Below are 15,753 nucleotides of genomic sequence, written 5' to 3' on the forward strand. Positions count from 1 at the left end.
TAGGAGCATCATTTCACGTGCCCTCTGAGGATGGGCAAGGGCTCCAGTTCGCTCTACCTCCTTGAAAGCAGTCATTATCTTTTACACTGCATATCCAATGTGAATGTTTTGCCTGTCTGCATGTATGTGGACATGTGTGCCTGATGCCTGTCTGCACATATGTGCACGTGTGCCTGATGCATCTGTCTGCATGTATGTGCACATGTGTGCCTGGTGCCCTGCCCGTCTGCATGTATGTGCACATGTGTGCCCGATGCCCTTGGAGGCCAGAAGAGGGCATCAGATTCCCTGGGACTGGAGTGACCTACAGTTGTGAGCTGCGCTGTTGGTGCTGGGGATTGAACCAGAAGAGCAGCTTAGGCTCTCACATTCAGCCATCTTTACAGCCCCATTTATTTGTGGGAGCGTAGCATAGCGCTTACCATAGTGCATGTGTGGATGTCAGAGTCCTTTCTCTCCTTCTGTCACTTGGGCCCTGGGGATTGAACGTGGGTTGTCAGGCGTGTCTGCAACCACTCTTACCCACTGAGCCAGCGAGCTGGCCTTTAGATGGCGGTTTCTGTGTCGCTTTCAGAGTGCCCTCAGAACTGAAGAGGAGCAGTCTTGCATGGGTTGGAAAATGGCGATGAGATTATTTCCTGTCAGCAAACAGACTGTGGCTTTGATTATGAATAAAGACGGGAACCAAATGCCAGATGTATGTTTGGTTTGTTTGTTTGGTTTGTCCAGACAGGGTTTCTGTGTGGTAGGCACATGCAATGTGGCCTTTGTCTTCTCGCTGACACTCATGTTACAGCGTGTGTCAGTGCATCATTCTTTACAATTTGTCTCTGTGTCTTTTATGTGTGCACATGTATGTACAGGTATATACCCATGCATGCTTGTGTGTGTGGAAGCCAGAGAGGACACATTGGGTATCTTCCTCAATCATTTTCACCTTTGTTTGTTTGTTTGTTTTCGAGACAGGGTTTCTCTGTCTAGTCCTGGCTGTCCTAGAACTTACTTTGTAGACCAGGCTGGCCTTGAACTCAGAAATCTGCCTGCCTCTGCCTCCCAAGTGCTGGGATCAAAGGCGAGTGCCACCACTGCCCAGCCACCTTATTTTTTTAAGACTGGATCTCTCAGGGAACCCAGAGCACACTGATTGGCTAGAGTGACTGGCCAGAGAACTCTTGGGATCCACCTCTTTCTGCCTTCCCACTGAATATGCTTAACTTTTTAAGTAGATGGAGGGTATGGAGAACTCAGGTCCTTGATGCTCGCTCGCATGGGCAAGTACTTTACCCAGCGAGCCAACCCCAGGCCCCAGTTCCTTTTAACCTCATCAGCAGCATGAGTTTTTGTTTTAAAAATAAAAAAGGCTCCGGATTTAATCTCTAACCAGGACTGGAACCATGGTTGTTTCCTTCGTTTTCCATGCACATCACAGCTTGTTTATGCAATTGTCTATGGATGGGCCACTCGGCAGCACTCCCTTCTCCACGTCAACATCCCTAAAAGTACTGCTGCTCCCTAGGGTATAACTCCACTCTAGTGCCTTCCAGAATATAGCAGCCCCTATCTTACAGATTAGCAATAGGAGCATTAAAAAAAAAAAGTGACCTCATCCAATGAGATTCCCCATTACCCTAGCTGGTGTCTCTGGAGGCAGGTATGTTAAAATGAGGCAGGCAAACTCGTTGGGGGAGGTGTCTATGTGGCCTGAATGAATGCAGAAGCCCCAGAATCTTAGGTTCCCCCCCCCCCCCCCCGGGACGTTTCTGAATGCTTGCAATGTCTCCTTCCCAGGCTGGTAGCCAGGGTGCCAGGCACCGCAGGCTGCTCTCCTTGCTTCTTTTGGATACCTTCTCATTACTTTTAATTGCATCTGGGCCTCTTCTCACGTCTTGTGTTTTGCTTCCTAATCCAGGGTGTTCCTCTCCGCCTCCCACTGGCCCGGCACAGACTTCTCTTCGTAGGCTCTCCTGAGAAGTACCCCAAGAAAATGGAGCAGGGCTCCTGAAAGGCGTTGTCTCTGTAATGAACTGTCTAATGCCAGCATCCCGGCGTATTTACATAGCAATCTCCACACAAAAGCAACATTACAAAGGGATGTAATGGCTCCCCCCCTCCTTCTTCTTTTTTTAATGCCATCTCACGGCTCCATTTCCTACTGTAGTAAGAACACTGTTGGAATTACTCTGACAGGAAGACAAAACAAGTTCCAGAAAAGCCGGGGTAGAAACAATAGCTTTGCTAGACCCATTAATGTTTAAAGTCAATGGAGCATAAAACTGCTTTTCTCTGCTTACAGCCAGGCATCATCTTACAGAGTGGAGGGGAAATTGCCATTTTAACTCTGCTGAAATCCATAAGCCCTCTCGTAATTTTCATTCTCCTTGAAATTCTACAGTAAGTACCATCAGAATGAAAATGAGACTTTATCTCTGGGGAGAACAGCTTCCGGTCTTCAACAGTAAAGAGTGTGAAGAGACTCGGAGGTGGAGGAAAGCGCAGCCTGGTGCGAAGGTGCTCTGCTCTCACTCAGATCTGCAGAACTGCTGTAGTCGGGACACACCCTGAGATCTGGGAGAGTAGAGTGCTTTCGGGAAGTCCCTAACCCATCCCGGGGTAAAGTCGACTGACAGAGAAGTCTAGGATTCTAAGGCCATTCCCGCCCGGGGAAGGACTGCCTTCAGGGTCTGCATTACTTCCTGGGCTCAGGGGGATACCTTTATTATTAAGATATTAGCTCTTTCCCCCAGGGAATTGCTGGAAGAGAGCCCAGAGGCCGCATCAGTAAACCGCGGGGCCTAATCCCACAGTACATTTGTGTAATGCCTGACAAAGCCTGCTCCCATCACCTCATCTGATCCTGAAAACAATCTCCAAAGGAGGCGGGGCAGGGATTATTTTTTTTTTCCATTTTACGAGTGAAAACACTTGTAAACTGATTGGCCAGGAGTCCCACACCCAGTTTGTAGTAGGGATGAGACTTAAATCTAGGTCTTTGTACAACCCGTTTAGGGCTCTTTTGGCTCCTAGGAAGCTGATCGGAATATTCCCAGCCCCACCCATCCCTCATTACCACCAGTTCCCAGCATCTGGGAACTCTGGACACAGCCTCTGTGTAAAGACCACACTCCTCTGTTTCAACCAGAAGTATAGCCCTGGTTGGCAAGCTGGAGGGGAAGGGAGAGGAAGAAATTAATTTCATCTCATCTCCCCAAATCAGACCAAAAAACAAACAAAACAAAAAACAAAAAACCAACCCCCAAAAAAACAACACCCCTCCCCAAAAGCAACTCTCGATGGATTTGAGAAACAAACAAAACCCTTCAAATAAGAGCAGCAAGTCAGGGAGACTACATCTACCGTTCTTAGAAGTCTCAAAGGAAGCCAGCAGCATGCTCCCAGGACTTGGGAGGCAAAGGCAGGCAGATCTCTGAGTGTGAGGCCAACTCACAGGGTGAGTCCAGGACAGCAGAGCTACTCAGAGAAACCCTGTCTCAAAACAAATAAACAAACAAAACAAAACAAAAACCATAACCATAGCCCAAACCAAACCAAAACCAAAAAATAATAAAAAGAACAGACAAACTGAAAAAAATGTCAATTTCACTTGTAACATGACACACATACACAATAAGGTTTTCAAATAATGACTAAAACCTAATGGTTTCAATGAATGACATACATCACATATTACATTACATATTACATGACGAGTACATTCACCCAGTTCTAGGTTTTTCCATATATTTACAAAAAGTAAAAAGGCCAAACTCAAAAATACTCTTATCCTTTGACCTAAAACTCCACTCTTAGGAATGTACTCTGAAAATTGAATCATAAATTTGGCAAAGTTTTATGGGAAAGAGCATTAGTCACACACTTACTACAACGGTGAAATCGGAGAAACAGCAACTGCTGACGGAATTTAAAACAATTATAAGCACTTAATGGAAACTTACGTAATCGGTACAGTGTTTTCAAAGAGCATGCAATCACCGGAAAAAGCGTTTATAATTTAATGTGACTGCAATGTTTTTATGTGTGGCTGTATAATGTACAGAGAGGAGGCTGAAGAGGGGGGGAAAAGTCTGTTAAGCTCGTTTGACTCCTATGGTGACGAGAACATTTTCCTTTGAACTACAAAAAAAGTCAACTCTAGCAACGACGAGGCTCTGAGAACAGCGGGGACAGGAGCAAGTTTGGGAAGCGTTGACCACAGGGTCGGCTCGCCAGCGGCCTCGGTTCCTCCCCTCCCCCGCCCCCACCTTCGGGCCGCCCCTCCCCCGGGCCGGCGCAGGCGTTGCCCACACGTGGGGATGGAGCCCGTGCAGCCGAGGAGAGGTCGGGCGTGCTGGGGGTGTGTCCGCGAGTGGGAGGAGCCACTTGGCAGTCTCCGAGGGTACCGCCTTTCCGACAGGTCCTAGGACCTGGGCTCGGCGAAGGCGGTGCCCCGTCGCGGGAGTTGCTCGCAGGCTTATAAACTATTACTGGCTAAAGAGCGTGGGCGGTGGTCTCTCAAGATGAGTGCCGTCCCGCTCCCCTAAGTCCTCTGGCGAACATCTCCCCCCCCTTGGCCGCGCGCAGTGGTAGGAGCCGCGCGACGTCATCCATTGTTTACAAATCAACCCGAGCCGGCAGCGTTCCGGCTCCCGCGGCTCTCAGGCGCACGGTGCTACTGCCCGTGGTCCCGGCTTCCGCGTCCCAGGCTCGGCCCTCGCCCGGCCCGGCCCGGGTTTCCGCCCCGCTCCCGCCCCAGCCGCGGCCCACCGAGCCCGCGGCCAACCGAGCAACCAGCGGACGCCCGCACAGCTGCGGGGGCCCGGGCGGGGGGCCATGCCGTGCCGGAGGGAGGAGGAGGAGGAAGCCGGCGACGAGGCTGAGGGGGAGGAGGACGACGACAGCTTCCTCCTGCTGCAGCAGTCGGTGACTCTAGGCGGCTCGACCGACGTGGACCGGCTCATCGCCCAGATCGGCGAGACGCTGCAGCTGGACGCGGGGCACGACGGCCCGGCCTCGCGGTGTGCCGCCCCGGGGCCCCCGCCCGCGCCCCCGCGGGTCCTGGCGGCGCTGCCGGCGGACGAAGCCGGGGCCCCAACGAGGCGGCTGCTGCGGCCGGCGGGTTCAGCGGAGGCCGGGGACCCTGCGCCCCCGGGAGCTGTGCGCTGCGTGCAGGGGGAGCGCGGGCGCGTGCGGGGCCGGGCGGCGCCCTACTGCGTGGCGGAGATCGCTCCGGGCGCCAACGCGCTTCCTGGGCCGGGGAGGCGAGGGTGGCTCCCGGGCTCCGTGGCTTCTCGGCGAACCCAGCAACGGCGGTGGACCGCAGGCGGAGCGCGCGTGGCCGATGACGACCCGCACCGGCTCCTGCAGCAGCTCGTGCTCTCCGGAAACCTCATCAAGGAGGCGGTGCGCAGGCTCCAGCGAGCGGTCGCCGCGGTTGCGGCCACGAGCCCCGCGAGCGCCCCAGGGTCCGGGGGTGGCCGAAACGGACCGGACTCTGTCACCCTGCAGCCTTCCGGTGCCTGGCTCTGACCTGGAGTCCCTGGAGGAGAAAGAGGACGCGAAACCAACTGTGTCTTGCCCCGGACAGTGCGGAGCTGGAGTTGTCGTCCATCTCTCGGGCTACAGCCTCAAAGTTACCCAGCCGCGAGAGACTGTTAAAGAAAACGGACTCGACTGGACAGCACCGGCAGCCGAGTACCTGGGATCTATTGGGAGAACTGTGGCAGCTACTTGATCCACTTGGACCTGATTTAGCCTTTATCGTGTGCTTGGATTGTTTATAGATGTGGCTCGCAGTGGCGGGAATCCGGAGGGCTTCTAACAATACTTGAAAACCAATAGTAGGCATAATATATGATCTCGTTATTTTCGGGTACAGAAGCTTTCTGAATATGGTGCTACAGTTGCAGAGCATAGAGGTTCTAGGGTGAAGAACATAAAACGTTGGCAGATGGGTGGGTTGGCAACGCTTGCTTTCTCCAGCTTAATTTGTGATCGTGAATGTGGGACCTAGTTGGTGAATTCTTGAAGGTGGGGAAAGATGAGTTTAAATGGGGACATGCGAATGACTTGACCTTGCCAACCTGAACTCAAGGTCAGGTTGATTGAGTGGAGTGTTATGGGATTCTTGGGAGTGCTAACCCCAGATTTTTCTGGATCCAAACACAGACCAGAGTGTCCCTTTGCCACCACTTGGAGTCTCCTGAGGACACAGGCCAACAGGGCCATGTAGGAAGAGTTATTTGCATTTCCTGTGCTTTTTTTTTTTCCCAGAACTCCTCCTGCTAGGCCACTCTTGGCCATAGCACCAGCTTTCTCAGAAATGGTCATAAGCAACCTCCTGACCTCCCTGCAGCCATTGTGTTTGTGGTGTGTGTGGAGAGGGATAAAGCAGTGGACACCCTCTTCTGCCCTTTTGGCCCTCTGCGGAATTGGAGGGCTCCCCTCCTCATTCCTCACCTGCCAGTTCTTGGTGAGTGACTGAAACTTTTTTTTTTTAAATGTGACTCCAGGAGGAGAAAATGCTGGCTTTTCCCCTTGTGAAACCCGATGGCACCCTTTCTGAGGTGCCACTCCATACTTTAAGGTAGCTAAACCTTTTTTTTTTTTAAGATTCAATGGCTCGTTCATCCTCCAGATGTGGCTGTTGATGTACACTTCGCAACGGAGTGTCTGAAATTGTGGTGGTCCTGATTTATAGGATTCATAATTAAAATGTCTGCTGAATAAATTTGGTTTTTGTTTTGGAAAATGGTCTTTGTTTTTGATTGGCGGTAGGAGGGGGAAAGAAGACTGGGGTGTCTGTCTTCGGGTAACTGGGGGGCTGGCACTAGAGCTGTGCTTTTGTTAACTCCTGGAGGCAGTGTGTTTGCGTGTCTCTGGCTGTGTTTCATTTACACACATTTTGAGATGCGTTCCCAGTGGCCTGGAGCTCACTCTGTGTAGATCAGGCTAGCCTCATATTTCCCCCGTCTCTACTTCCTGAGTGCTGGGAATACACGGAGGCAGTGTCCGCTTCACCCAGCTATTTGCATTTGGTACATTTGTACATTCATTTGTTCAGTGTGTGGAGGGTTCACATATGCATTAGGAAAGCCTATGAAACTCTGATGACAACTGTGGCAGCTTCTCCCCTTCTACTTGAGCCCTAGATATCAAATTTGGGTAGCCTGGCCTGGCAGCGAGTGGCCTTACCAGCTGGGCCGTGTTGTCTTCCCTCTTGTGAGATTTTGGAGGCTGCTCCATGGGTTCTCCCATTGATCATATTCTAAGAATGCTTGCAGGGCAAGGAGGTACTGTACTGGGAGGGAAGAGTTCTTCTGAAAATGGGCGTGCACAAAGCCTGTGTTCTTTCAGACAGCCCAGCCTTCAGCTGTAGTCTACACAGAGAAAAATATGTTGATTTGTTTGTTTTGAAACAGGATCTGTGCAGTCCTGGTTGTCCTGAAGCTTGCTTGCTATATAGACCAGGCTGGTCCCGCCTCTGCCTCCTAGGGGCTGGGTGCTAGGATTAAAGGCCTGTGCCACTGGCAAAGCCCAAGACTGAGCCATTTCTTTGGCAGTTGTTGAATGGTTTGGGAAAGTCAGTGGGATTAGATCAAAGTTCTTGACACATCTGTTCATTCTCAGCTTTATATTCTCTGAGCAGGACTCCTCGTTGCTTCCTGTCTGACTTTTTTATTTTTCTTTCTTCTGAGACAGGGTTTCTCTGTGTAGCCCTGGTTGTTCTGGAACTCACTCTGTAGACCAGGCTGGGCTCCAACTCAGAAATCCACCTACCTCTGTCTCCCAAGTGCTGGGATTTAAGGTGTACACCACCACTGCCCGGCACTGAACAACCTTTGGGGAGATTGTTTGAGGGTTGAGACCTGCTACAAAGGGAGTAGGATTCCCTTTGAAGCACAGGACAAACAGCGAGTAGCTGCTTCATTCAGAATTCTAGTTCCTGATAAGAAGGGCCTGCACTCACAGAAGCAGGATACAGACAAACATCCTAGGGGACTGTAGCCTGGGCGGAATAGCTTCAGCAATGAAGTTGAAACAGTGACTTTTGCCAAGGACAGACATCTTCAGGACCCAACAAACTTAAGAGAGGAGACAGGAACTGAGTTCTGGTATAGACACATACCTGGTGTAACATACCTTTTGTGTAATACACAGTGGAAAGTCAGAATCTAGGCTTCAGGGTTTTCCTCTAACCAGAGCCTGCCCACCCACGTGGCTTTTGTGGTGGTGATGGGGCAAGGCCAGGAGGAAATATTCTGGTTCTGTTTTTTGTTTTGTTTGAGACTGAGTCTGTGTATCTCTGGTTGGCCTGGAACTTGCTATGTAGACCAGGCCTGGAGCTCACAGAGGTCTGCTGCCTGCATGTTGGGATTAAGGGCGTGGACCACTATATCTGACTACAGTATTTTAATAATGAAAGCATGTAACACTGTTCTGGGACGCACTCGTGCCTTCAATAATTTCTGTCTAGATTCCAAGAAAGTTTTAGAAATAACTAGTTTTACTAGGCTGATCCTCCACGATCGCAGGAGGGGAATTGGGGGAAAGGATTACAGTCATCCTCTTGCTACTTGTAGTCCCGAACATAGCTCTCACAAACCAGTCTTTTGACATGCCACATGTCGTGAAAAGTGTCCTGCCAACTTGGATACAAAAGCCCTTCCAGATGGCTCCAGGCTTGGAGTCCAGGGAGTTGCTTTCCCTGAAATACCCTTCAGCCTGTCTTCCCACATTCAGTCCCTCCCAGACTGTGACAGGAACGTGGGTTTCACTACACCAGATGGGTTTCACAAGACCAGCATAGAAAAAATGGTCTCTAAGGTTGGTATGTGTTCAAGAAGGCCTTCAAAAGCCTGCATGAGGGCTGGAGAGATGGCTCAGTGCTTAAGAGCCCTGACTGCTCTTCCAGAGGTCCAGAGTTAATTTTCCAGAGACCACGTGGTGGCTCATAGCCATCTGTGATGCGATCTGATGATCTCTTCTGCTGTGCATGAAGATAGAGTGCTCATATACATAAAATAATTCTTAAAAATAACAATAAAAAAGCCTACATGGATTTTAGACTAAGGGGGAGGTCCCTTCTGCTCAGAGCGATGTAGTCCCCTTGGACTGCACTGGGTTTGATGACAACGTGCTTATTGTTGGTCACGGTCTTTACGGCTGCTTGGGCCTTGACCTGAATTCTCCTGGTACTGATTTCCTCATTTGTAAAAACTAGAGAATGCCTAGACCCAGCCCAGGTCCTGAAAGTGTCTCAGTGAAGTCACCGGAGGAAGCAAAGGCCATTTCTAAAAATACTGCATCTTGGAATGGTCCATTCCTAGTACTCAGCCCAGGAGTGACTTTGGCTGAGACACTCGGTCCCTGAGAATGATAGGCACAGAAAGGTGTGGAGAGGCAGGGATGAAATGGCTCCTATCTTCTGAAAGGACTGGTGCCTAAGTTCCCCTGACAATGTTCCCATCCTGTAATGCCGAGCCAGGGGGACCACAGCTCTAGGGAAGTAACCGGGAGAAGCTGAGTTGTGTCGGGTGACTTGGATTGTTGGTGGGGAGGGTTGGTTAGGAGACTCGTGAAGTTTCAGGGACAGCAGCCCAGAGTCTCAAAACAGCTAGATAAGGGTTGGTGATGACGATTCGGCAGTTGAGGCTACACCTAGGAGATGGTCTTTAAGAACAACAGTAAAAACACTGGCTAATGTCTTTAGCTTACCAAGGGCTGGGCTCCATCCCAAGCACCTTATAAAGACCGGGTCATCAGGTTTCCGGGAGAAAGATGAGAATCCACTCAGAAGCGGACAGATGATAGCAGAACCAAGGGTGAGGCGCCAAGGATACTGAAGGGTGAGCCGCTGCAGCTAGGATCGCAAGGGCTGAGCAGCTGTGTTCAGGTCTCCTCTACTCGAAAGCCCCCAGGCTACAGACGTCCAGGGCATGTGGACTAGAGCTTGGTCAGTGACCTGGGTTGATAGTTCATTTTCCCTTTATCAGCACCATTAAGGAGTGATCTTTTTATTCATTTATTTTGAACGTTATTTATTTATGGTTTTTTGGATTTGGTTTTTTCAAGACAGGGTTTCTCTGTATAGCCCTGGCTGTTCTGGAACTCACTCTGTAGATCAGGCTGGCCTCGAACTCAGAAATCCACCTGCCTCTGCCTCCCAGAGTACTGGGATTACAGGCATGCGCCACCACCGCCCGACTTTAATTTTTTTTTTTTAAAAAATTGTTTTTTCTGTCATGGAAGCTCTGTAGACCCGGTGGGCCTCAAACTCAGAGATCTGCTGAGTGCTGGGATTAAAGGTGTGTACCACTACCATCCGGCTAGTTTTGAACATAATCTTGAACTTTCTTTTTAGATTTATTTATTTATTTTTAAAGATCTATTTATGCTGGGCAGTGGCAGCGTACACCTTTAATCCTAGCACTTGGGAGGCAGAGGCAGGTGGATTTCTGAGATCGAGGCCAGCCTGGTCTACAGAATGAGTTCCAGGACAGCCAGGGCTACACAGAGAAACCTTGTCTCAAAAAAAAAAAATTATTTTATGTATGTGAGTATACTGTCACTCTTCAGACACACCAGAAGAGGATATCAGATCCCATTTCAGATGATTGTGAGCCACCATGTGGTTGCTGGGAATTGAACTAAGAACCTCTGGAAGAGCAGACAGTGCTCTTAACCATTGAGCTATCTCTCCAGCCCCTTATTTTTTAATTTTATATGTATGGGTGTTTTGCTGCATGTATGTCTGTGTACTGTGTGTGAAACTGGTATACACAAAGATCAGAAGAGGGTACTGACTCCCCCAGAACTGGAGCTACAGTAGAGAGCCACCATGTAGATGCTGGGACTTGAACCCGGGTCCTCAGTAAGAGCAAGTGCTTTTAACCATAGAGCCTTCTCTTCAGTCCCAATCCTTGACTCTTGATCCTCTTTTTTTTGTTGTTTGGGTTTTTTTTTTTTTTTTTTTGGTTTTTTTTTTATGGATTTGTTTTTTTTTCAAGACAGGGTTTCTCTGTGTAGCCTTGGCTGTCCCGGAACTCACTCTGTAGACCAGGCTGGCCTCGAACTCAGAAATCCGCCTGCCTCTGCCTCCCAGAGTGCTGGGATTACAGGTGTGCACCACTGCCCAGCAGATTCTTGATCCTCTTGTTTTTACCTCCCAAGTATTAGGAATATAAATATATACCATTACAGCCAGCTAAGTAGCGTGTGTGTGTGTGTGTGTGTGTGTGTGTGTGTGTGTCAGAAGGCAACTTGTGGAAGTTTGTGTTCCTCCTCTGCCATGTAAATTTCTGGAATCAGACATAGTCAAGGTTGGTCCTCGGCACCTTTACCTGTTGAGTGATCACACCAGCCCCTTTTTTTAAAATTCGATATATTCTTTATTTACATTTCAAATGATTTCCCCCTTCTAGGCTCCCCACTCCCCAAAAGTCCCAACAAGCCCTCTTCCCTCCCTGTTCCCCCATCCACCCCTTCCCACTTCCCTGTTCTGGTATTGGCCTACAACTGCTGCACTGAGCCTTTCCAGAACCAGGGGCCACTCCTCCATTCTTCTTGGACATCATGGAGTACTATTCAGCCATTAGAAACAATGAATTCATGAAATTCTTAGACAAATGTATGGAGCTGGAGAACATTATACTAAGTGAGGTAACTCAGTCTCAAAAGATCAATCATGGTATGCACTCACTGATAAGCGGATATTAGCCTAGAAACTTGGAATCACCAGACCCTTTTTAAAAAAATTTTTTCAGCCAGGTGGTGGCAGACACTTTTAATCCCAGCACTTAGGCAGAGGCAGGTGGTTCAAGGTGAGCCTGGTTTACAGAGCAAGTTCCAGGACAGCCAGGACCACATAGAAAAACCCTGTCTCAGAAATTATTTTCATTACATTATTCATTTGCGTATGTGTGTATACACATGCATGTACACATGTGTGCATGTGCATGTATATGAGTCAGAAAACGACATGCAGAGCTTTTTATTTCTACCACATGGGTTCCAAGTATTCATATTGTCAGGCTTGGCGATGAAGGAGGGTCTTTACCAACCTAGAAGGCGCCAGTCGTTCTTCGAATGCTTATCCCGGCTGGGAAAAAAGTACTATTTATTTATTTGGTTTTTTGAGACAGGGTTTCTCTGTATAGCCCTGGCTGTTCTGGAACTCACTCTGTAGATCAGGTTGGCCTTGAACTCAGAAATCCACCTGCCTCTGCCTCCTGTGTGCTGGGATTAAAAGCGTGCGCCACCACTGCCCGGCAAAAAGTACTATTTAAGGAACACTTGGAGGAAAGGGCTTGTATTATATACAATAAAGCAAATGTATTTTTTTTAAGGGAAATTAAAAGAAAGGGAAGGAAGGAGGGCTTGTGACTGTGACTTCCGAGTCTGGGAAAGAGCTTGCAGGGAAGCCCTTTTCAATATTAGGATGTGAGATCTAATTTTGACAGTTAAACAGGAACAAGCAGAGGCAGGGCAAAGGTAGCAGAAAGATAACCTGCTTGTGCCTCTGTAACACACCCAAATCAATAAATCAAATAAACGGCCTGGGCAGCCTATCAGCTGGGATTCCACACTTATCTCTGCTGATAAGGGGAAACAGTTACTAAACTCCTTGGTATCAATTTTAATTTGTATTCTTTTATAGCATTAGCTACAGGCAGCTCATTCACAGAAACACTGGGCTTTCCCAGGCTGAAAGGTTATAAAGTTGATTTAAGGCCTGGTCAGATCCTAGGATTCTCTGTGGTTGGTCATTTTGTAACCCAGGGTGCTGTCCTATGAACTATCCACACGTGATCCCTCCCCTCGAGCCCAGCCCACAACAGGAACTCCTCTCTCTCTCTCTCTCTCTCTCTCTCTCTCTCTCCAAATTGCTCTTTTTTGGGGGGGAGGCAGGGTGATTGGAAACAGGGCTTCTCTGTGTAGCCTTGGCTGTCCTGAAACTAACTCACTCTGTAGACCAGGCTGGCCTCAAACTCAGAAATCTGCCCACCTCTACCTCAGAAGTGCTGGGGTTAAAGGCGTGGTGTGTGCCACCACTGCCTGGCCTCAAATTACTCTTTTAATATTTTTTTATGTACATTGGTGTTTTGCCTACGTGTGTGTCAGTGTGAGGATGTCAGGTCCCCTGGAACTGGAGTTACAGACAGGTATGAGGTGCTGAGAGTTGAAACCAGGTCCTCTGGAAGAACAGCCAGTGCTCTAACCACTGAGCCATCTTCTTCCTAGTCCCAAGAAACCCGGTTTTTCCTTCCTCTGCCAGGAGCCTGGTCCCTCAGAGAAGCTCCCTTTGATTGCTCATCACAGTCACCATCCCCTGCTTAGCCTCAGTTAAGCATGGATGTTTCTCTTGGCTGAGGAATCCTTCCCAGCCATTTTCTCTTTGTGATGTTTGCTCTATATTGCCTAGTAGCAAACTCAGACCCACCAGGCGGTGGTGGCGCACGCCTTTAATCCCAGCACTTGGGAGGCAGAGGCAGGTGGATTTCTGAGTTTGAGAGGCAAGCCTGGTCTACAGAGTGAGTTCCAGGACTGCCAGGGCTATACAGAGAAACCCTGTCTCGGGAAAAATAAAATAAAATAAAATAAAACAAAATAGAAAGAAAAAGAAAACAACTAAAACAAAAAAACCCAAAACCAAACCAAACCAAACCAAAAAAACCCAAAACCTCAGAGCCATGCATTTCCCACACTGTCCTATTCTAGGACACCTCCTCTTTTCCCCTTTCAGGTCCTGTCCCTCCTTTCCCGCCAACTTCAGACTTCTGGCGTCTTGGCTCATTTCAGCTCATTATCTCCTTCCAGGCCCCCCTAGCTTGTGCCTCACTGTTGAACCCCCCCTCCCGTTTGTTTGTCCTGCAAATATTTACTGAATACCAATACCCAAGTGGTAGTATTTAATGCAGCCATGCTTTGGGCAGGGCAGGGTTGGGGGAGGGGCTGAGTGGTTTTACTAGTACCACAACAATCTTATCAGGTGGGAACTTTCACTATTACTAGAGAGGTGAAGAAATCTACCAAGGGTTATAGGAAGGAGCCAGGCAGTCTGGCTCCAGCACAGCATTTTATGGCTACGTGGTACTGTACCGTGAGTTTTCTTTTCGAAACTGTCTCTTGACTTTTCCTTTTCCTACCCATCCCAGGCCTTTATCGCCTGGTGTCTGGTTGCCAGCCATGGATCTGGGCGACCATAAATAGTCCCCCTCAGCCCCAGTCCATTCCCCGCGCCACGTGGCTCAACTATCTGCCTAAGACACGCTCTTCATTTTGTCATCCTGCTGCCATCAAAGTCTATATAATCTCTTTGGGAAGGAGGCATGCACACTCGAGTCCCTGAGATAACTCTGTAATGACAGTAAAGATGAAGCAAGGAACAGAATGAACTGGGACATAATTCCTGGGACACAATTGCATGTTTTTGTTTTTTTTTTCTCAGCACAAATTATAGACAGAAATGCAGCAGGCAGGCAAGCCATACTTCAGCCAAGCACAGAAATTGAATTAGAAGAGGGTGGGTCTTCTAACAAGGAGGGGATCTTAAGAGCTGGGCCCCAGGATCCCTTCCCCTTGCTGGTGATAATCCTACTGCCCCAGCTCTACAAGTTCCAAACCAGTTGTTTCCCTTCCTTGGCTAGGTGACCTCTGCCCCTTCCTTACTGCACATCTGGATAATTACAGTTCAGCTACCTTTAACGCTTTCCTGTGAAACTGCAGCAGGGTTTGAGCTCCAGTGGTCTGACGTCAGAGGACACAGGTTTGAGGTGATGGAGCTCAGGCCCACGGCCTGGGCGTGCAGGCTACCCCTGAGCTAGATCCCCAGTCTCTGGGCCCTTTTGGTTTGTGATCTGAGACGGTCTTGTTCCGTGATCAAGGGTTTCCTTGAACTTGTTCTTCTGCCTCTACCTCCCAAGTACTGAGGTTCTAAGTCTACATCCCCTCACCGGCTTCCCCGTGCCTCTTTGTTTAAAAATTAATTTAATGTGTGTGTGGTCTACAGAGTGAGTTCCAGGACAGCCAGGGCTACACAGAGAAACCCTGTCTTGAGAGAAAAAGAGAGATCAGGGAACAATGACATATAGCTCTGTGATACAAACGGTGTAGTTCATGAGCCCTCACAAGGAAGAGGGGAAAAAGGGGGGGGGGAAGAGGGAGGGAGGAAAGAGAGAGGGGGAAAGAGAGGGGGGAGAAATACTGATGTAGACATTAAGAGACATGCTTTTCTACAAAAGACTCAAAGTTTTGCTTTTTTTTCTTTTGGCTTTTCAAGGGTTTCTCTGTGTAGTCCTGGCTGTCCTGGAACTCACTCTGGAGACCAGGCTGGCCTTGAACTCAGAAATCTGCCTGCCTTTGCCTCTCAAGTCCTTGGATTAAAGGAGTGTGCCACCACTGCTTGTCCAAAGTTGTTCTTTTAGATAACAGTTTCCTGAGCCCAAAATAACGGTGAATGCTTATAGTCCCAGCACTTGGGGGGCGAAGGCAAAAGGATCAGAAAGTCAGAGTGAGGGTTGGCTGTGGAGCAAGTGAGGGTCGGGGTACCCAAGACCCTATCACAGGGGGGGGGGGGAGGAGAGGGGGAATGGGAGCGGAGAGGGGGAGGGAAGAGGGGGAGGGGGAGCAGAGCAAACATGCTTACAGGAGTGATTTGTTTCCCCATTTGCTTCGTATGGATTATCAAACCTCCCACAATTCTGCAAGTTAGGCTCTGTAATTATCCCATTTTGCAGATGAATTTTTGGCATAACGAGC

General features: G+C 49.1%; 1 protein-coding gene across 1 annotated transcript; it reads left to right on the plus strand.

The window, feature by feature from the left end:
- The first annotated feature begins 4,448 nt into the window (after positions 1 to 4,448).
- Frat2 (FRAT regulator of WNT signaling pathway 2) lies at positions 4,449 to 6,262 on the plus strand. Its single transcript, XM_052185921.1, has one exon. It carries the CDS (start codon positions 4,828 to 4,830, stop codon positions 5,521 to 5,523), a length of 696 nt encoding a protein of 231 aa, XP_052041881.1. The 5' UTR covers positions 4,449 to 4,827; the 3' UTR covers positions 5,524 to 6,262.
- The last annotated feature ends 9,491 nt before the right edge of the window (positions 6,263 to 15,753 follow it).

Source organism: Apodemus sylvaticus, chromosome 1 (genome assembly GCF_947179515.1).
Source record: "Apodemus sylvaticus chromosome 1, mApoSyl1.1, whole genome shotgun sequence".
Taxonomy (NCBI): Eukaryota; Metazoa; Chordata; class Mammalia; order Rodentia; family Muridae; genus Apodemus; species Apodemus sylvaticus.

What these genes read in the sequence shown, in the direction of transcription:
- Frat2 (XM_052185921.1), top strand. Translation starts at nt 4,828, where the DNA reads ATGCCGTGCCGGAGGGAGGAGGAGGAGGAAGCCGGCGACGAGGCTGAG.